General features: G+C 38.9%; 1 protein-coding gene across 9 annotated transcripts in view; it reads right to left on the reverse strand.

The window, feature by feature from the left end:
- The window catches only part of BIRC6 (baculoviral IAP repeat containing 6), a 258,422-nt gene that overhangs the window by 41,661 nt on the left and 194,126 nt on the right, over positions 1–22,635 (reverse strand). For all 9 annotated transcript variants that reach the window (XR_004027064.1, XM_030800387.1, XM_030800383.1 and 6 more), the window contains 2 exons: positions 21,472–21,640; positions 310–520 (listed from right to left, as the gene is read on the reverse strand). Coding sequence is in view for 8 of the 9 variants with exons in the window: in XM_030800387.1 (XP_030656247.1) it covers positions 310–520; positions 21,472–21,640 (380 nt within the window). In the remaining variant the exon portion in view is untranslated. The remainder of the gene's footprint in view (positions 1–309; positions 521–21,471; positions 21,641–22,635) is intronic.

Here is a 22,635-nt window from a genome sequence, read left to right on the forward strand (position 1 = left end):
ATTCTCCTGCCTCAGCCTCCTGAGCAGCTGGGACTACAGGCGCCCGCCACCATGCCCGGCTAACTTTTTGTATTTTTAGTAGAGACGGGGTTTCACCATGTTAGCCAGGATGGTCTTGATCTCCTGACCTCGTGATCCACCTGCCTTGGCCTCCCAAAGTGCTGGGATTACAGGTGTGAGCCACCGCACCCAGCAGAGGGTGTATAAGCTTTTAAAAAGCATATATCACTGAAAAACAAAAACACCCATGGAGTTATTTAAAAAACATGGTTAGAGGCAAACTCAAGAGAAATGAACATAGTATAGTACCTTAAACGGTTGGTATAGGTATCAACACAGGTCTTCATTTTGGCTAATAATGTACCAACAGAAGTTTGACATTCTGACTGTTCTTCTTCCTCTTCACCATTCTCTGTAGAAAGGGGCAACAATAGGGGCACCATGGCAGTACAAGAAGCAATGGCCCGAAGCAATTCTAGCAGTGCCCGATAGAGTGGCACATGTCTTGCCATGTCCAGAACTATAACGAGAAGAGGAAAAAGCATAAAATGAGAATACGTACAATACAAAAGTAGGTCCACAGGAATGTAGCTTTTACCTGGATCTTACCAAGGTCCACGGCTGACCCGGCCGGGCGCGCTGGCTCTTGCCTGTAATCTCAGTACTTTGTAGTGAGGCCGAGGCAGGCAGATCACTTGAGGTTGGGAGTTCGAGACCAGCCTGACCAACATGGAGAAACCCTGTCTCTACTAAGAATACAAAAATTAGCCAGGTGTGATGGTGCATGCCTGTAATCTCAGCTACTCGGGAGGCTAAGGCAGGAGAATTGTTTGAACCCGGGAGGCAGAGACTGCAGTCAGCCAAGATCATGCCATTGCACTCCAGCCTGGGCCACAAGAGTGAAACTCCGTCTCAAAAAATTTACAGCTGACCCTTGAACAACACAGGTTTGAACTGCACTAGTCCACTCACATACAGATTTTCTGCCAACCTGAGACAGCAAGACCAACCCCACCACTTCTTCCTCATTAGGCTACTCAACATGAAGACTCTAAGTATGAAGACTTTTATGATGATCCACTTCCATTTAATGAACAGCAAATATATTTTCTATTATTTTTTTCTTAATATTTTCTTTTCCTTAGTTTACAGTATATAATACATACAACATCCAAAATGTGTTTAATTGATTGTTTATGTTATCAGTAAGGCTTCCGGTCAACAATAGGCTATTAGGAGCTAAGTTCTGGAAGAGTCAGGAGTTATACCTGGGGCTGGACACTGTGATTCACGCCCATAATCCCAGACCTTTGGGAGGCCGAGGTGGGAGGATCACTTGAGCCTGGGAGTTTGAGACCGGCCTAGGCAACATGGTAAAACTCCCATCTCTACAAAAAGATAACAAAAAATTAGCTGGGCGTGGTGGTGCACACCTGTAGTCTCTGCAACTGGGGAGGACAAGATCATGCCACCGCCCTCCAGCCTGGGTGATAGGGCAAAATCCCGCCTCAAAAAAAAAAAAAAGTTATACCTGGATTCTCAATATGTGGGGGTTGGTACCCTTAATACCTGCATTATTCAAGGGTCAACTTAATAGGTTAGGTGCTAAATGGAAGAACGCAGTAGATATTTATGAAGCACCAATATACAAACTATAATAATAGGTACTTATGGAAAACGAAAAAAAGTAAAGTATCAAGTTTAGGGGAGAACAAGAAATGTAACTAAATATCTAGTTATATTACATACAGAAATGATTAAATACCCCAGATAAGATATTATGGCTGGAAATATATTTATCAGTATGAAGTGGAAACTTTTTTAAACTAAATTGAATGATGAAGTTATTTTATCTTTTGTAAAAACGAATGACAGAATTGCAATTTATCCATAGTCTATTTCAATAAATCAACTTTCTTTTTAGTAAAAAAGAAAATATTGCCTATGTTAACTTCCAATTACTAGCTATAAATCAAATGAATTTTGTATTAAAATCATTTGCATCTAAGAGTGAATTCCTTACTCTAGGAACACATGTAGCTTCTAAGGCTTTTATAAGTTGTTTCGTTGGTTTTTGTGTTGCATACCAACTGGAATTTACTTTTGTGAATAATGTGAGATAAGGATCTAACATCTCTCTTCCAATGACAGTTACTGAACAGCCATTCCATAAACATTTACTGGCAGGGCACGGTGGCTCACACCTGTAATTTCACCACTTTGAGAGGCTGAGGCTGATGGATCACCTGAGGTCAGGAGTTCGAGACCAGCCTGGCCAACATGGTGAAACCCTGTCTCTACTAAATACGAAAATTAGCTAGGCGTGGCGGCGCAGGTCTGTAATCCCAGCTACTCAGGAGACTGAGGCAGGAGAATCGCTTGAACTCAAGAGGTGGAGGCTGCAGTGAGCTGAGATCACATACTGCACTCCGGCCTGGGTGACAGAGCAAGACAGTCTCAAAAACAAACAAAAAACATTTACTGAAAACCTGTTGCTGGACAGGCTGGGAATAAGCAGTAAAGAAAACAAACAAAACTCTCTACCATCAAGTATCTAACATTCTAGGCGAAGGACATGAGTTACATTCTTTTCAGAAGCTAGTAAGTATTCTGAATGCTATATAGAAAACTAAAGCAGGGGAGGAGAACTGTGGGAGTCCAACTAGTGGTAGGAATTGCCTCAGTGCCCACAGAGCTATATGGGGATTAAGTTGTAACAGGATGAGGCATCACCTAGCATCCTGTACTTTCTATGGTAACTGATGTGAAAGAGATCTCTACAACTGATGTAAAATAGAGACTATCAGAGCTTAATAACAGTGAGGCTATTTGGAGTGACGTTCAAAGTGATGGAAAAGAAGGTCATTTTACACCTTCCAGTGATGATGCAGAGGACAGGGTAGTATGACTGCCATTCTTTCCTTGTTTGCCCTTGTTTCCACATATACTTGAGTATGAAAGCCCATTTTCCAACCCATGAACAATGTCACAACATCCTACTTACTATAATTTTATAGTATTATAAGACAGTATGCTATTCAGGAAAATCCAAATTATATCCAAAAGTTACTAACTGATAGGCATAAAACACAATGTCAGTACTTTGTGAGGATGTGGAAAAGCTAGACTCATATAGGTAAAAGCACAAATAGGTATAGCCAATTGGCATTATCTATTAAAATTTTAAATGCCTATATTCTATGACTCAATAATAGCACTTGTTACTGTCTACCCTATAAAGAAATGTTCAATACAATACTGTTTTCAATAGTGAAAGCTGGAAATGATCTACTAGTAATACCATAATCAAACAATAACATTCACAGTAATACAATAATAGTGGGAGACTTCAACACGCAACTCACAGCACTAGAAAGATAATTGAGACAGAAAATTATCAAAGAAAACATTAGACTTAAATTGGACTTTGGACTAAATGGACTTAACAGATGTAGGACAGTCTACTCAACAATGACAGTATATACATTCTTTTCACCAACACATGAAAAACTCTCTCCTAGACAGACCACGTTAGTCCATAAAAGGAGTCTTAACAAAATTTTTAAAAATCGAAATCATATCAAGTATCTTCTCAGACCACAATGGAATAATGCTAGAAAACAATACCAACAGGAACATTGGAAGCAGTACAAATACATGGAAATTAAACAGCATGATCCTGAATGATCACTGGGTCAACAAAGAAATTAAGGCAAATTTAAAAATTTTTTGAAATGAATGAAAATTAAACACAACATCAGAAAAACTGTGGGATATAGCAAATGCAGTGTAGAGAGAGAGAAGTTTATAGCCTTAAAAGCCTGCATCAGAAAAGCAGAAAGGTAACAAATCAATAACCTTACATATACCTCAAGGAACTAGAAAAGTAAGAACAAACCACGCCCAAAGTTAGAAGAAATAACACAGAACTAAATGAAATACAGCCCCCCCCCAACAAAAATACACAAAGCATCAGCAAACTGAAAAGTTGGTTTTTGAAAAGATAAACAAAACTGATAAACTATTAGCTAGACTAACCAAGAAGAGAGAAGATCCAAATAAACAGAATCAGAAATGAAAAAGGAATACAACTGACACTATAGAAATACAAAAGATCAAGGACTATAATGATCAACTATACACTCACAACCTAGAAAACCTAGAGGAAACGGGTAAATTCCTGGAAACATACAACCTCCTGAGATTGAACAAGAAACAAACTGAATTTCTAAACAAACTAATAATGAGTAGTGAGATTCAATCATAATAAAACATCTCCCAACCAAAAAAAAAAACAAAACAAAAAAAAGCCCAGGACCACATGAATTCACAGCCAAATTCTACCAAATATAAAAAGAACATACTGATACAAGTCCTCCCAAAACTATTAAAAAAAAATTAAGGAGGAGTTTATTCTCCCTAACTCATTTTATGAGGCCAGTATTATGCTGATACCAAAACCAGGCAAAGATATAATAAAAGAAGAAAACTACAGACCAATATCCCTAATAAAGTCAGACGCAAAAATCCAAAACAAAAAACAAGTAAATCAAATCCAACAGCACATCAAAAAGATAATACAATAACGGCATGGTGGTTCATGCCTGTAATCCCAACATTTTGGGAGGCTGAGGCAGGAGGATCACTTGAGACCAAGAGATCGAGACAAGCAAGGTCAACAGAGCAAGAGAATCTGTCTCTACAAAAAAAAAAAAAATTTAAAATTAGCCAGATGTGATGGCAAAAACCTGTTTTCCCAGCTACTTGGGAGGCTAAGGTGGAAGGACTGCTTGAGACCAGGAGTTTGAGGCTAAAGTGGGCTATGATGACACCACTGCACTCCAGCCTGGAAAACAGAGCAAGACCCCTTCCCTTAAAAATAAACAGGCCAACCGTGATGGCTCACACCTGTAACTCCAGCACTTTGCAAGGCCCAGGTGGGTGGAACACCTGAGGTCAGGAGTTCGAGACCAGCCTGGCTAACATGGTGGAAACCCGTCTCTGCTAAAAATACAAAAATTAGCCGGGTGTTGTGGCGCAAGTCTGTGGTCCCAGCTACTTGCGGGTGCTGAGGCAGGAGAATCGCTTGAACCCAGGAAGTGGAAGTTGCAGTGAGCTAGGATCACACCACTGCACTCCAGCCTGGGTGACAGAGCGAGACTCCATCTCAAAACAAACAAATAAATAAATGGCCAGGCACTGTAGCTCACACCTGTAATTCCGGCACTTTGGGAGGCCGAGGTGAGTGAATTGCTTGAGGCAAGGAGTTCGAGACCAGTCTGACCAACATGGTGAAACCCTGTGTCTACCCAAAATAAAAAAATTAGCCAGTCTCACAAGCTGATCTCAAAATAAATAAATAAATAACTTTTAAAAAATAAACAACAAAAAAAAGATAATACATCATGATCAAGTATGATTTATCCCAGGGATACAAGGATGGTTCAACATACACAAATCCATAAATGTGACACATCATAATAACAGAATAAACGACAAAAACTCTACAGTCGTTTCAATAAATGTAGAAAAAGCATCTGATAAAATTGATAAAAATCCCCAATAAACTGGGCATAGAAGGAACACACAACATAATAAAGGCCATATATGAAAAACCCACAGCTAACACTAAATGGGAAAAAGCTGAAAGCATTCCCTCTAAGAACTGGAACAAGACAAGGGTTCTCATTTTCACCACTCTTATTCAACATCGTACTGGACATCCTTGCCAGAGTAATCAGGAAAGGGGAAAAAAAAAAAAAAAAAGGCATTCAAACTCCAAAAGCAGTAAGTCAACATTTTCCCTGTTTGCTGAGGATATGATCTAGAAAACCCTAAAGACTCCATCAGAAACTCTTGGATTTGACACATGAATTCAGTAAAGATTCAAGATATAAGATTAATATATGAAAACCAGTAATGTTTCTATACACCAATAATCACCTAGCCAAGGATTAAATCAAGAAAGCAATCTCATTTACAATAGCTACAGAAAAAAAAAAAAAGTGGTGGCTCACGCCTGAAATCACAGCACTTTGGGAGGTCCAGGCTGGAAGACTGCTTGGGTCCAAGGGCTTAAGACCAGCCTGAACAACATAGTAAGACCTTATCTCTACAAAAACCAAAAAGGAAATTAGTCAGGTGTGGTGGTTCATTCCTGTAGTCCCAGCTACTTGGGAAGCTGAGGCAGGAGAATCACTTGAGCCTACCAGGTGGAGGCTACAGTGAGCTCTGATAGTACTACTGTACTCTAGCCTGGAAGACAGAGCAAGACCCTGTCAAATAAAATTAAAAATAAGATAAAATAATAAAATCTAAAACAAAATACCTAGGAATATATTTAACCAAGGAAGTAAAAGATCTCTATAAGAATTACTACAGGCCAAGTGCGGTGGCTCACGCCTATCATCTCGTCACTTTGGGAGGCTGAGGTGGGGAGATTTAACTAGAGGCCAGAAGTTCGAGACCAGCCTGGCCAACACGGCGAAACCCCATCTCTACTAAAATACAAAAATAAATTCCTTCTTTCCTTCCTTCCGTCCTCCCTCCCTCCCTTCCTTCCTCCCTCCCTTCCTTCCTCCCTCCCTCCCTCTTTTTGTTGAGACGGTCTCCCTCTGTTGCCCAGGCTGGAGTGCAGCGGCATGGTCTCAGCTCGCTGCAACCTCCCTGCCTCGGGCTCCCGTGATTCTCCTGCCTTGGCCTGCTGAATGCCTGGGATTGCAGGCACACACCACCACGCCTGGCTGGTTTTTCTATTTTTGGTGGAGACGGGGTTTCGCCGTGTTGGCCAGGCTGGTCTCCAACTCCTGACTTCGAGTTATCTGCCCGCCTTGGCCTCCCGAAGTGCTGGGCTTGCAGACGGAGTCTCGCTCACTCAATGCTCAATGTTGCCCAGGCTGGAGTGCAGTGGCGTGATCTCGGCTCGCTGCAACCTCCACCTCCCAGCCGCCTGCCTTGGCCTCTCAAAGTGCTAAGATTACAGCCTCTGTCCGGCCGCCACCCCATCTGGGAAGTGAGGAGCGTCTCTGCCTGGCCGCCCATCATCTGGGATGTGAGAAGCGCCTCTGCCTGGCCGCCCCGTCTGGGATGTGAGGAGCGCCTCTGCCTGGCCGCCCCGTCTGGGAAGTGGGATGTGAGGAGCGCCTCTGCCTGGCCGCCCCGTCTGGGAAGTGAGGAGCGCCTCTGCCTGGCCACCCCGTCTGGGAAGTGAGGAGCGTCTCTGCCTGGTCACCTCGTCAGGGAAGTGAGGAGCGCCTCTGGCCGGTGGCCCATCGTCTGGGAAGTGAGGAGCACCTCTGCCCGGCCGCCCCATCTGGGATGTGAGGAGCGCCTCTGCCGGCGCCACCCCTCTGGAAGTGAGGAGCGCCTCTGCCTGGCGGCCCGTCTGGGAACTGAGGAGCGCCTCTGCCCGGCCGCCCCGTCTGGGACGTGAGGAGCGCCTCTGCCCGCCCGCCCCGTCTCGGAAGTGAGGAGCGCCTCTGCCCGCTACCCCGTCTGGGAAGTGAGGAGCGTCTCTGCCTGGTCACCTCGTCAGGGAAATGAGGAGCGCCTCTGCCCGGCCGCCACCCCGTCTGGGAAGTGAGGAGCGCCTCTGCCTGGCGGCTGTGCAACCTTCCAAGTGTGAAGTGACAGCCTTCGTTGTAGAATGAACGAAGACACTGGCACTGATTATATAACACCTTGGCAGCTATCTCAAGTCATTGATGGTGGAGGTATTGGAATTACAGAAGAAAGCAAACACACAAATTTGACTAAAGGCGATTTTGTGACTTCTTTCTATTGGCCCTGGCAAACCAAGGTTATTCTGGATGGAAATAGCCTTGAAAAGGTGATATATATATATATGAACATATCTGATTTTTTTCCCTGTGTAATTCTTACTTTGTGCATTTGATATTCAGTTGTGTTTGTAATCACGGAAAAATAAAAGCATATATATATAAAAAAAAAATTACCTGGGCCTGGTGGTGGGTGTCTGTAATCCCAGCTACTCGGGAGGCTGAGACACAAGAATCACCTGAACCTGGGAGGTGGAGGTTGCAGTGAGCCCAGATCGCACCACTGCACTCACACTCCAGCCTGAGCAATGGAGGGAGACTCCATCTCAAAAAAAAAAAAAAAAAAAAGACATAGGAGACTCCAAAAGGTGGGGTTTGAAAAATATCTACTGGGTACAATGTTTACTCTTCCAGTGACACATTAAAACCCCAGAATTCATACTATGTGTAAGAAATGTGTACTTTTTTTTTTTTTTTGAGACTGAGTTTCACTCCTGTCGCCCAGACTGGAGTGCTATGGCATAATCTCGGCTCATGGCAACCTCCATCTCCAGGGTTCAAGCAATTCTCCTGCTTCAGCCTCCCAAGTGGCTGGGATTACAGGTACATGCCACCATGCCGGACTAATTTTTGTATTTTTGGTCAAGATGGTGTTTCACCATGTTGGCTTGGCTGGTCTCGAACTACAGATCTCAAGTGATTGCCCGCCTCGAACTCTCAACGTGCTGAAATTACAGGTGTGAGCCACTGCACCCAGCCAAAAAAGGTAAACTTCTAAAAAAATAACTTTACGTTAATATTTATATTCTTTTCCTTTTTTGTGTGTGCCAAGGTCTCACTCTGTTGCCCAGGCTGGAGTGCAGTGGTGTAACCATTGCACTTTGTAGCTTTGACCTCCTGGGCTCAAGGATCCTTCTGCCTCACATTCCAGAGTAGGTGGGATTACAGGCACATGCCACCATGTCAATTTTTTCTATTTTTTCGTAGAGTTGGGGTTTCACCATGTTGCCCAGGCTGGTCTCAAACTCCTAAGCTCAGGCAATCTACCTGCCTTGACCTCCTAACGTGTTACGATTACAGTGATTAATATTTCAAATAGATTACCCTGGAAAAAAAAAACTTTCCTTGTAAGGCTATAGTTTCTTTTGACCATTTCTCTCCTTCCCCATTCTTGTTTGTTTGTTTTTTGAGACGGAGTCTTGCTCTGTCACCCAGGCTGGAGTGCAGTGGCACGATCTTGACTCACTGCAAGCTCCGCCTCCCGGGTTCATGCCATTCTCCTGCCTCAGCCTCCCAAGTAGCTGGGACTACAGGTGCCCGCCACCATGCCCAGCTAATTTTTTAATTTTAATTTTTATTTTTAGTAGCGACGGGTTTTCACTGTTAGCCAGGATGGTCTCAATTTCCTGACCTCGTGATCTGCCCACCTCAGCCTCCCGAAGTGTTGGGATTACCAGCGTGAGCCACTGAGCCCGGCCTCCTTCCCCACTCTTTTACCAGGTACATCATTTTGATATACATCCATCTAATCCGTTTTCTACATGATGATATTTCTATGTGTGTACTATTATGTGGATTAGGTATTATCATCCCCACTGTGTGTATGAGAAACTATTTACTAAGTTGCACAAGCAGCTAAATCGGAAGTAAGAAGACCAACAGTGAAAACCTGGTACATTTAGCTTTAGTGCTTTTCCCATTATCCCATGATACTTCCTGAACTGTCCAGTATGGCAGCTACTGGCCACACGCTACCTGAATTTTAACTAAAATGTAAGAAAACTAAGAATTCAGTTCTTCAGTTGCACTAACCACATTTCAAGTGTCTAATAGCCACACAAGTCCTTAATGAATGGCATAGATACAGAGTGTTTTCATCACAACAAAAAATTCTTTTGGATAGTATCATCTTCAAGCGACAAATTCCTGACATTCTGTTTTATAAATACAAGCCAGGAAAGGCATGTGGATATGGGGATTCCCCAAAACAAAAACATTTTTTAAAAAAAGCATAAGAAGTGGGTAGGCCAGGTGCAGTGGCTCACGCCTGTAATCCCAGCAGTTTGGGAGGCCGAGGCAGGTGGATCACCTGAGGTCAGGAGTTCAAGACCAGCCTAGCCAACATGGCAAAACCCCGTCTCTACTAAAAATACAAAAATAGCCAGGTGTGGTGGTGTGTGCCTGTAATCCCAGCTAATCGGGAGGCTGAGGCAGGAGAATCGCTTGAACTTGGGAGGTGGAGGTTGCAGTGAGCCAAGATCACGCCAAGGAGTTGAAAGCTGCAGTGACCTATGAGCACACCACTGCACTCCAGCCCAGGTGACAGAGAAGACTATGAAGAAGAAAAAAGAAAAAATATATAGTTACATCATATTCACACGTAAGCAAAAGGGCATAGAGAAAACAAGACAGCTCCTCTGAAATAAATGAAACATGCTATTCCCTCTTATTTAACTGATATCTATTTTATCTATTGAGTTAGCATTAGGAGAGGCCAACTGGGAATCTTACATTATGGAAACAGAAGAAGATATTCTCTTCATATCAAGGAGTATGAAGACAAAAGCTAGCAAAACAAGGTAATAATAAGCACTGGCCCACGAGACTGGGATTAGTCCAAAAAATGTGAGAGATAAAACTGCGTGTTTATTTTACAAAAATCTTTAAAATTTTAAAAAGAACTTTAAATTTCATTACTGTACTTCAAAAATATCTCAAGATATCAAATTTCTTCATTTTAAACTAAAAATATCAAGTTTTTTGTATTTCTGTATTTTTCTTGACAACCATTAGTTATGTAAGTATGCTTTTCTTTAAGTCAAATTCTATATTAATGCATATGACAATCTATGCCTATGTCTGGAACCTGACATGTGTTATTTATATCGGATTTATTATTATTATTATTATTATTATTTTTGAGATGGAGTCTCACACTGTTGTCCAAGCTGGAGTGGAGTGGTGTGATCTCAGCTCACTGCGACCTCCGCCTCCCGGATTCAGGCAATTCTCCTGCCTCAGCCTTCCAAATGGCTGGGATTACAGGCGCCCGCCACCATACCTGGCTAATTTTTTTGTATTTTTAGTAGAGACAGGATTTCACCATGTTGGCCAGGCAAACTCTTGACCTCAGGTGATCCACCCGCCTCAGCCTCCCAAAGTGCTGGGATTACAGGCGTGAGCCACTGTGCCCAGCCTTATTATTTTTTTTTTTTAAAGATTTTGAAGACCGCCCCCCCCTCCAAGAGGAGAACTTGGAAAACTAATGGAGAGCTGATTTATGCTCTCCTTTTAAGACATGTGCTTTTATTGTAAATTAATGTGTACTGGTGGTCAGCAAGCAACAAGAATGGATAAAGATAATAAACCCTTAATAAAAACCTGCCTGTTAAAGCACAAAACAACATAAACACTATTTCAACCTTGAATTCTTTAATTCTATTTTTGCCATGAAGAGCTTCATCAGAAAACCCTTAGGTGTCTTTAAATTTAGCTCCTTTACACATACTTCATTGTTATTACAATGTGCTGCCTGCCTGACAAAGAAAGAACAGAGGCACACTGTTATGCAACACCATGTCTCCAAGTGCAGCTTGCAGCTCCTTTACTCAGCAAGCACCAAATGCATGTTTAATCAGTATTACAGCTTACAACCAGGCAAGTAAAGTCACTATCCTTCCAATCCTCAAAAGGGCCTGTTTGCTGAATTATGCATAGCTTGAAGACTATCTTGGAATTATCATCGACAGCTACAGATGCAGGTGTGTGACATTACAAAACTTATGCCAATAAACAATTTTTTTCATTTTTATAGTAGTAACTGGTAGTAGAGAGAGGAATAAAATCACTTTACGCATTTGGAACTAAAACATTTCAATGGGGAAAAGTATCTTCAAACAGCTGAAAAGAAAAAGAACAGTGTAAAGGTTCATCACGCAGAAAATTCAAGAGAAATAACCATGAACATTAGCATTTTGGAGGAAATATGTGATTCAGCATATACAAAAACCTAAAAATACTAAAAAATAGAGCCTATTTACAGTGTGACTTATTACTTGCAGAGGCTAGCAATTTACATCAAATAGTTACAGTGAAATTTACCATGGATTACTAACAGTGAAGATACATCCCTTCAGGATATACTGAAAACATTTGCCGTCTTTGATATGAAGCTTGTCCAGGTTTTGTTTGGAAGCCCTCCATGAAGAGAAAAGGTTCATTCATCACTATTGTGGCCTAAAGCAACATATCTGATAATACTTTACTCCTGATGCAATGTAGGGTAAGCAGCACTTCTCTTTTAATTATTTTAAAACTCTGACATTTAGTAACTCCATTATTTTAAGCTTAAATATGTGATGTGTTTAATCTGTGGAAATAAATCTTTTATTAAGAAGAGATAAACTCTGCTATTAATTGCTTTTTCAAAATATTAGTAAAATGGAATTAATTGCAATACTAGATTATAAAATTAATGACACAATGATCCCCTAATCTTCAAAGGAAAAAATTATTCAAATCCCTATTCTGCTCAACTGCTCCCCAAAAGAGTTGCTTTAAAAAGGAGTTGATGTTCTAAACTTACCGAATTGTATACACTAAGTACAAGAAGTATTTTGTATATAAATTACAGTTCACATTAAATACATCAGCCTAGTTAGATATGTAAAAATTTTTAAGTATCTTTGTAGCTACTAAATATAGAATACATAAATGGCAGAATCTAACTTCCACATTTTCATCATATTTTCGGCTCTTTAGCCCAAATGTTAAAAATAACAGATTTTAAATTCTATTAAAATACACTCATTTACTATCATTTTCCAACACATTAACAGACTAAAGTAGGACTGCACACTAAAAAACTAAGCAAAAAATGCAACACGTATAATAAATACATTTACTAGCTCTGTGCTAGTAAATACATTTTCTAGCAATTTTCTAGTATCTACTAGTATTTCTAATAAATAAATTTTCTAGCAATGTGCTTCACAATCATTCTCATTTTCTCTAGATGAAGACATTTTCTGGGAAAACTGGTACTTCTGTCATCACTACAGCAGAAGATGTTAAGAAGCAAGAAGAGAAGGAAGAAAAAGAAGAATCTATCTTGACTATGTTAGGTATAGCTGGAACAGTACTTAACCTCTTAGTGATTGTTTTTGTCTACATCCATACCACACTCTGAAGGTCTCGTTCAAGGGACAGCATTCAGGGCAAAACCTGGCTCTAACAAGAAAGATTTAGAAGACTATCCTTTAAAAGCACACCTCCAGAATATTAAGACATACATCCCAGGGTAAGTCCCTTGCTCTAAGAGCAATTACTACATGATGCTTCCAGCTTGAGCAATAAAATTATAACAAAGCAAACAGGCAAATTTTAACTTTACACAGAGGAAAAAAACAGAGTACAAAGCAATGAATATGGACACTGAAGACAGACTACTCCAAAACATACAAGATTTAGTAATGTATACAACACACAACAGCAAAAATGCCACAACCATTTTTCTAAGAGTACATATAAAATATATATTAATTAAAATAAAACTGCATTTAGGTTTGAGTTTTCCTTAAGCCTCTAGTAATCTACTTAATACAGGAAAGGGAAATTTAGTCAGTATGGGAAAGAAGACTATGAAAATGTTTAGAAAAATGAAGTTTTAGTTAGCATTAATGAACATTGAATATTTTAAAAACTGTCTTTGGAAATTATGTTTTAGTAACTCAAAAGAAATGAACCTTAGCATGACCTTTGGTAGTTAAGCAGTTGTAAAGACAAGGCCACATAGAAAAATAAAGACTACATAGAAAAGAAACTTTCTTGTTTCAATAAAGTATTGACATTATTTCTCTGACAAATGTGGGTAATACAAAATAAAACTACCATTGTTAACATTTTAATATATTCTCTAAGTAAACTGGAGTAACTCTTTCTTTCTTTTTGTTTTTTGAGATGGAGTCTTGCTCTGTCACTCAGGTTGGAATGCAGTGGCTCGTTCTCGACTCACTGCAACCTCTGCCTCCCGGGTTCAAGCAATTCTCATGCCTCAACCTCCCAAGTAGCTGGGACTACAGGTGCCCATCCACCACACCCGGCTAATTTTTGTATTTTCAGTTTCGCCATGTTGACCAGGCTGGGCTCAAACTCCTGACCTCAGGTGACCTACCCACCTTGGCCTCCCAAAGAGCTGGGATTAGAGGCTTGAGCCACCGTGCCTGGCCTGTAGGACTTTTTTTAAAGCATTTCATGATTTAACATAAAAACATCTAGTTTGCATAACAATTATATAGCGGAAATACAACTGGCATAAACAAATCTGGAAACAAACACAACTCACTCAACTGGGATGTTTCAGAGAAGAAATGGAGAGTTATGGCTAATCTAGTAGGTAGTTATGTGGAAATCTGATTAAGCTTTTCTTAATAGCTGGACTACAGTGTGAAAGGTGACAATATAAGGATTAGGTACATGAGCAGCTCATAGGAAAGAAAGGACTACTCTGGGTAGTCAAGAATGGTATCCTTGAAGTGTTTGAGAAGTGAACTAATACTTAATCTTTACAAATCTGTACAAATCAAAGCAATTCAAAACCCATCTAAATTTTAATTTAAGCAACCTGTCCTCCCCTTATAAAACTTACCAGTCATAATTATTTAACACATAGAGTGATATATTCTATACCAAAGTTATTTCCACATTGGATGCCCTTGACAAAAATGAAAACTCTAAATAAAAAGAATTAACATTTGTTGATAAGCACTTACGTTATACTGAGTCACTATCAACATGCCTTGCTAGTGACCATATATAGAAATAAATACATTAAACGTGGGCAAGTGTTTTAAATTTTATTGGTACTGCTCAGCTAATTGTCACAAAAACTAGAGCCATATTAAAATACTATTAAAATATACTTTGGGCTAAAAATAAAGTGGCAGGTTACTCTACTTTTTTTTCTGAGATAGGGTCTACTCTGACACCCAGGCTGGAGTGTAGTGGTGTGATCACGGCTTACTGCAGCCTCGCCCTCCTGGGATCCCACCTCCCACGTAGCTGGGACTACAGGTGAGTGTTGATTTTTTGTTTTTTGTTGAGACAGGGTCTAAGTTGCCCAGACTGGTGATCCTCATGCTTCAGCCTCCCAAAGTGCTGGGATTGCAGGTGTGAGCCACCACACCTGGCCTGCTACTTTACTTAGTAGAATAATCTGATAGATTATTTTATTTTTTTATTTTTTTGAGATGGAGTCTTGTCTGTCGCCCAGGCTGGAGTGTAGTGGCTCACTGCAACCTCAGCCTCCGGGTTTTCAAGCGATTCTCCTGCCTCAGCCTCCTGAGTAGCTGGGATTACAGGCACGCACCACCACACTCCGCTATTTTTGTATTTTTAGTAGAGACAGGGTTTCATCATGTTGGTCAGGCTGGTCTCAAGGTCCCGACCTCATGATCTGCTCGCGTCAGCCTCCCAAAGTGCTGGGATTATAGGTGTGAGTCACTTCACCCGGCCTATTTTATTTTTTAATAGAGATAAAGTCTCACTATGTTGCCCAGGCTGATCTCAAACTCCTGAGCATAAGCAATCCTCTCATCTTGGCCTCCCAAAGGGATTACAGGCAAGAACCACCACCACAGCTCCCAGACTCTTCATTAAAACAGTACAAAGAAATGGCATAATTTGACCGTTTCAAATGAACTATTACCATGAAAACTATAAATAAGGAAATACAGTTAAGTATCATGTTACAATAGCTCGATAATTTTTCATTATTCGTTTCTCAGGCAGTGTATATCAACAAAATAAAGTAATTTTATAAATAACAAAAATTACATATTTTCTATTAGTATCAAACCTTATCTTTTCCTGTAAGAGCACTAATACAATTTCTATGTCCTTTTTAATTTGGAGAGCCCTGAGACCTAGCAAGATGGCTAGGTTTCCAACTGCACATCTACTTTGATGTAACTACTAAGTAATTTGAATTTAATAAATATGGTCATATTTAAATTAAGACATCTGTCATAACAACAAAACTAATCTTATTCTCAAACAGTATACTCATGAAATTAAATACCTACTCTTAAAGAAACATATCTAAAGGTAACATAAAATAATAAAAAGAGCTTTAAACACACAAAATACACTGTGAGAAAAATCAGATGGTATATCAAAATGCAGTAATGGGTTTTGACACATTATAGTTTGTTATAAAACTGTCAAACCAATAGTAAGGAAATTAAAAATTTTAATCCTAGTATATACCATCGTTTAACTAAGATAACCAGCCAAATCAGTAGATACTTTATAATTTTCCCAATGAAGTCCTGTGCCTGCTCTCTCATGTCTACCTTACTCTAACACATCACTTACTCATTTTTCTTTTTCATAATGACAAAATCCATTTGTATCTTGCTTCTAAACTTGAAAATAAGTGAGTTTAATAATCACCATGTTACTGCTAACCAGTTAAACTTGAGCAACTGAATACATTTCTCTAGATTTCATTTGTTCTTTTCTAATCTGTGAATTGTCAGATTAACCAGGATAACAGCAATTTCCCTTGATAATCTAAAAGAATATTCATCCCCATATAAGACCACTATTAAAAAGGTAAAGATTTATTTCAATAAGAATTTGTAGCATACCCCACTAAGTTAATGGCAAATAATTTAATGTGTGCTGAGACTTAATATGCTCTTTTCTCAAAAAAGGAACATACTATTTTCTAAAATAGGTGAGGGTCTCTAAAGTAACATTCTGCCTGTTAACATTAACATCTGAATATTGCCAAATACTTCTTAAAATGAAACAGGATCTCCATCTAGTGGCCAGTGGGGTAACTCCATACTATACAGGGGCTAGAGAAAAAATGATTCCGGCCTACAAAATGCAACTTTCAGAATACCATTTGTTATGAAAAGTGGAAGTGAAATGTTGAGAAAGAAATTAAAATGAATAGTATATTTTCCTATCTAGAACACTAACAGATGTCTTTATTTTAGTAAGCAACAAGAAACCAATTATTAAAGCATCAAACTTACTATTTTGAGTAACTGGAACCATGATGTTAACCTTTGATAAATCTAATGAATTAAGCCTAAATATGAAGATTTATGTTTCTGCTGTAATGCCACCAAACGCTTTTTTTAAAGTTTCCATTCACTTACAGGCGGGGTGGTGGCTCACGCCTGTCTGTAATCCCAGCACTTTGGGAGGCCAAGGTGGGTGGATCACTTGAGGTTAGACCGGCCTGGCCAACGTGGTGAAACCCTGTCTTTACTAAAAACACACAAAAAATTAGCAGGGTGGGTGGCGGGTGCCTATAGTCCCAGCTACTCGGGTGGCTGAGGCATGAGAATTGCTTGAACCCGGGAGGCGGAGGTTGCTGTGAGCCAAGATCATTATCACTGCACTCCAGCCTGGGCGACAGAATGAGACTCCATCTCAAAAATAAAATAAAAAATAAGTCTCCATTCATTTACATATCTAAATTTTCCTCTCCACCCATTTTAAGATCTACAAAAAGAGGTCAAAATAGTAGGAAAACTACTGTTAAGTCACAAAAATTTTATGCTAGAAACAGTGAATTCAAAAAGATGAAAATAGCAGGAATTTATCTTTTTTTTTTTTTTCTTGAGACACAGTTTCACTCTTGTCGCCCAGGCTGGAGTGCAGTGGCGCCATCTCGGCTCACGGCAACCTCCACCTCCTGGGTTCAAGTGATTCTCCTGCCTCAGCCTCCAGAGTAGCTGGGATTACAGGCATGTGCCACCACACCTGGCTAATTTTGTGTGTGTGTGTGTGTGTGTATATATATATATATATATATATATATATATATATATATTTTTTTTTTTTTTTTTTTAAGTAAAGATGGGGTTTCTCCACGTTGGTCAGGCTGGTCTCGAATTCCCAACCTCAGGTGATCCACCTGCCTCGGCTTCCCAAAGTGCTGGGATTACAGGTGTGAGCCACCGTGCCTGGCCAGGAATTTATCTTAAGAATATTAAACGTATAAAGCTCTGGATACATAAATGTTCCCAATAGCATCTAATAATTTTAAATTTTACAAATTAAAGTAACAATCTAAAAGTAAATTGTTTAAATAATGGCATAGCCATTATTATGCAAGTAAAAAGTTCTTAGGCAATTATTTAATGACTAAATACAATATACTTAATGATTAAATCACTAAATATAATCAGTGCCTACCTCTGGAGAATAGGATCTGTGTCTCAGTTACAGAATTGTGACAAGTTAGTAATGGAAAAAAGGTTGTCCTTTCCCCTAAGGAGCTTGTATGCTCCCTCTATTCTGGTAATAATTTTACAACTAACAATATTCTCTTTTTACCTTTGATGCAAAGATGTTCAGAACTAAAACTGAAGATCAATTTTATGTGCAATTATTGTTGATCCTTATGGTCAGCTTAGTATTATCATTTAATATGTTCAGGCCAGTTTTTAAACTTCTATTGAAATAAAACAGACTTAGCTAACCAGCTACATAGTAAACTCATTAATATGAGAACTTGAAGGTTTTATTAAAATGAGGAGCAGACTCTGGTATTCATCTCAATCTTTAACAGTCATTAAACATTAAAGTTTAAAGATTATAAAGTATCTAACGTATACCTGTAGCCAGAAAGTAAGGGCAAAAAGGGTGTGGGACAGTAATAAGAAATCACAATTGACATTTAAAATTAATGGCAGACCAATCTCTGCACTGAAAGTAGGGCATAAACTAATGTATTCCTATACTTTCTTGTCTTGCTCACCAATCATTTAAAAACATGTTATAGAAAGAAAATGTGCATTATTTTACTAAAGTTCTCAGAAAAGCCTATTACGTTAGGCCTGCATTTTTTTCTATCATCTGCTAGCAATATGAGCATATCATCCCTTGAATACAACGTCTCAGGCAAAATTATGAGGACTACTCTCACACTTACAAACCAATTTGTAGAATATTCTATAAAATAAATGGTTATATTCTGTAAAAATATCAGCATTATGAAAGATAAAGATAGGCTAGGAACTCTTCCAGATTACAGGAGAAGAAAAGGACATGACAACTAAATGAAGTAAAAAATGGTGGAGTGGATTCTATCACATACCTTAACTTCCACATTGTCGAAAATAATACTATATACACAAGTGAAAAAATTGGAAAATAAACTTTAAACTAATTTTCCAAAATAGAAATTTTACTAAGTCTAAGGAAGACTCTGCCTAGATAATTTGTTCAGGTTTTCAAATGCCACTTAAGGCAGGGTGTGTTGGCTCAGGTCTGTAATTCCAGCACTTTTGGAGGCCAAGGTGGGCAGATCACATGAGGCCAGGATTTGAGGCCAGCCTGGCTAACATGGTGAAACCCCATCTCTACCAAAAATACAAAAATTAGCCGGGCATGCTGCTGCATGTCTGTAATCCCACCTACTCAGGAGGCTGAGGCAGGAGAATTGCTTGAACCTGAGACGTGGAGGTTGCAGTAAGCCAAGATCATGCCACTGCATTCCAGCATGAGTGACAGAAGGAAACCCTGTCTCAAATAAATAAATAGTAGCCACTTAAAAAATTATTACTATTCTAGCCAAAACTGATAACTAATTATATATTTATATTTACTTACATAATTATATATGTACTTATATACTTATATTTACTTATATAATATTATGCTGTGTTTTCCTGAAAACAATCCATATTTAATATCATTTAGGAGGCATGCTACCGTTTAACCTACTGACTACAAGTTACATCATTTTATCTTAATATAAGGTATTATCTCAAAATAAGTATTTGTTACCACATCCAAATACATCAATTAGAATTAACCACTGGACAAGTTACCAAATTCAAGAACATCTAAAGCCTGATGAAAGAAATTTCTTTTTTCCAGGAAAATAACAAATCATAAAAGAAAGGTCAAACTTTGATCTGTCACATTAAATTTCTAAAATAGTTCCAACAGCCAGGTGTGGTGGCTCACGCCTGTAATCCCAGCACTTTGGGAGGCTGAGGCGGGTGGATCACGAGGTCAGGAGATCGAGACCATCCTGGCTAACATGGTGAAACTCCATCTCTATTAAAAATACAAAAAATTAGCCTGGCGTGGTGGCAGGCGCCTGTGGTCCCAGCTACTTGGGAGGCTGAGGCAGGAGAATGGTGTGAACCCGGGAGGCGGAGCTTGCAGTGAGCAGAGATGGCGCCACTGCACTCCAGCCAGGGAGACAGAGCAAGACTCCGTCTCAAAAAAAAAAAAAAAAAAAATAGTTCCAAGATACAATATCTAAGTCTCTGCAATTCCATACATTTACCAAAAATCAGTTTAACATACACACCTTCCCAGGAAGTGCACTTACATGAACAGCAATTACTGTAAATATTATGTAAATAATCCTGGATTTCCTTTCTAACAATGAACCATAAAGATAAAAGCTCAGTGTTATAAGAGAGTCAATTTCAGACCAAAACAGAAATTTAAAATTTTTGGTAGGTCATATCTTCACAGTATAAGGGTTAAGAAAATAATACTTTAATAATAGAGAAGTGAGATAAAGAGAAACCTATCTCACCCTATTCAATTGTTCTATACAATCTAAAATTAAAATTCATAGTCTCAAACATTTTAATAAAAAAATATATTATGCATTTGACATCTACTTTTTAAAAACGGCCAGTCTGATGTATCAAACAGGTCAATCTAAACAAACAAAAAAATCAGTCTAATACTTTCATGAAGGAGTTTGAGACAGACTGGGAAATACACATTTTTAAAGGACAACAGTCTTCCTCATACTGGGGAATATGGGCAATAATCCCTTCAAATACTAATATTTTTACCAGACATCCAACTGTGTCACTTAGCTGCTACCAACCACAAAATAGACTACCAAGATTCACTCCCATTGTTTCCCTTATCTGTTCTTCCTTAATAAATTAATGAAATACATACAATTTTCATGAGTAAGAAGATAAATAAAGACAGAGGTAAGAATATGAGTAAATAATAGAGTTGTAACAATAAATAATAAAGGTTTTGGCTGAAAGAAATAGATGTTAACTGCTTGTTTCCCTTGGAAATATCTATACATTTCTGAACATGTAACTTTCTATTCTTAGGAAAAGAACACATTTCTTAGATAATTCCATAACCAAGGAAATAATAAACTATATTATTCAATCAATAATCAGTTGTATACTGGCAAAACAAGCAGCTACAGTACTTTTATTATTGAATTTTAAGAAATTATTCATCTTCTTATCAAGTACCTATGGACTTGATTTATGTATCTTCCTTTCTTCAAAAATAACTGTTGTCTGCAATAGTGTTTGACAAAAATATTTAAAATCCATAGAAGTTTGACCATATTCAGATCAGAATGATGTCATGAAGTTGTTAGCCTTTGTCCTATCATTTTCAGTTACAGATGATTAAAAGGAAAAAAGTGTACTTTCACCTTTCACAGATAAAGACAAAGGAATAATGAAACTTTTATTATTCTGTGTTCTATGGTAAGTGATGACACAGTATCAAATTAAGGGCACCAAAAACCAACTAAATATTTCCAGAATACTTTTTAGGAAATAAATCCATCAAGTATTTCAATTGAAGCTTACTATTAGACAATGATAAAATAAGCAAACAAAATTATTCATCCACAGAGACATTTACAGGGATTATTTACCTGAATCATTTCGTAGATAAGATGACATGGCTGGGATGAGGCAGGACTGACTGAGAAGCTCGAGAAGTACAGAAGGAAGGGCATTACTGTTCTGCCCTCTACTCTCATGAGATGACTGAGGTTCTCCATTTACCGCACTACTGACAGGATTTATGTAACTGGCAAGAACCTAAAAATTGTTGAAATTAATTTGGATTTCAGTTTCACACACTTCAAAAGTTTTTATTGTAGGTTAGAAATTCAATCTGAATACTAAGAGTACATATTTTCTACTTAATCAGTATCTTATACTATGTTTTAAAATAATTATTTGTTTAAATTTTCAAAAGAGAAGGATCTGTTTTGTCTGAGAGTGTTGCTTACAAAGGATGGTACACTACATACGACTAGACATATAAAAGCAATACAACTACGAATATAAAAATGTAGTAGCAACTCTGTATTACTTACATATTTTATTGAATAGACTCAATTCGGTTTGAGGGTAACAAAATCTTAGAAGTTTATACGAGAAGGAGCATTCTAGAGTTGCAGAAGACACATTCAAAGCACTGACCAACTTTAATTAGCTGATGCAGGAAGAAAAGCTAATCTTTTCATTAAGTATTTCCCCTATACATTTCTGTGGTATAAAGACTTTCTATTCTTGTTCAACTTGCCTGAATCTAGAAAAGTTATATTTATTTATCTATTTATTTTTTTGAGACGGAGTTTCGCTCTAATCGCCCAGGCTGGAGTGCAATGGCGCAATCTTGGCTCGCTGCGACCTCTGCCTCCCGGGTTTAAGTGATCCTCCTGCCTCAGCCTCCTGAGTAGCTGGGATTACAGGCATGTGCCACCAAGCCCAGCTAATCTTTCTATTATTAGTAGAGGCAGGGTTTCACCATGTTGGCCAGGCTGGTCTCAAACTCCTGACCTCAGGTGATCCACCCACCTCGGCCTCTCAAAGTGCTGGGATTACAGGCATGAGCCACCGCGCCTGGCCGAAAAGTTATTTTAAAAAATGTAAGCAACCATGAACCTGGGAGGCGAAGGTTTCAGTGAGCCGAGATCATGCCATTGCACTCCAGCCTGGGCCACAGAGTGAACTCCGTCTCAAAAAAAAGAAAGAAAGAAAGAAAAAGGTAAGCAACCAAAATGCGTATAAATAAATAACACTTAAAA

Source organism: Nomascus leucogenys, chromosome 19 (genome assembly GCF_006542625.1).
Source record: "Nomascus leucogenys isolate Asia chromosome 19, Asia_NLE_v1, whole genome shotgun sequence".
Taxonomy (NCBI): domain Eukaryota; kingdom Metazoa; phylum Chordata; class Mammalia; order Primates; family Hylobatidae; genus Nomascus; species Nomascus leucogenys.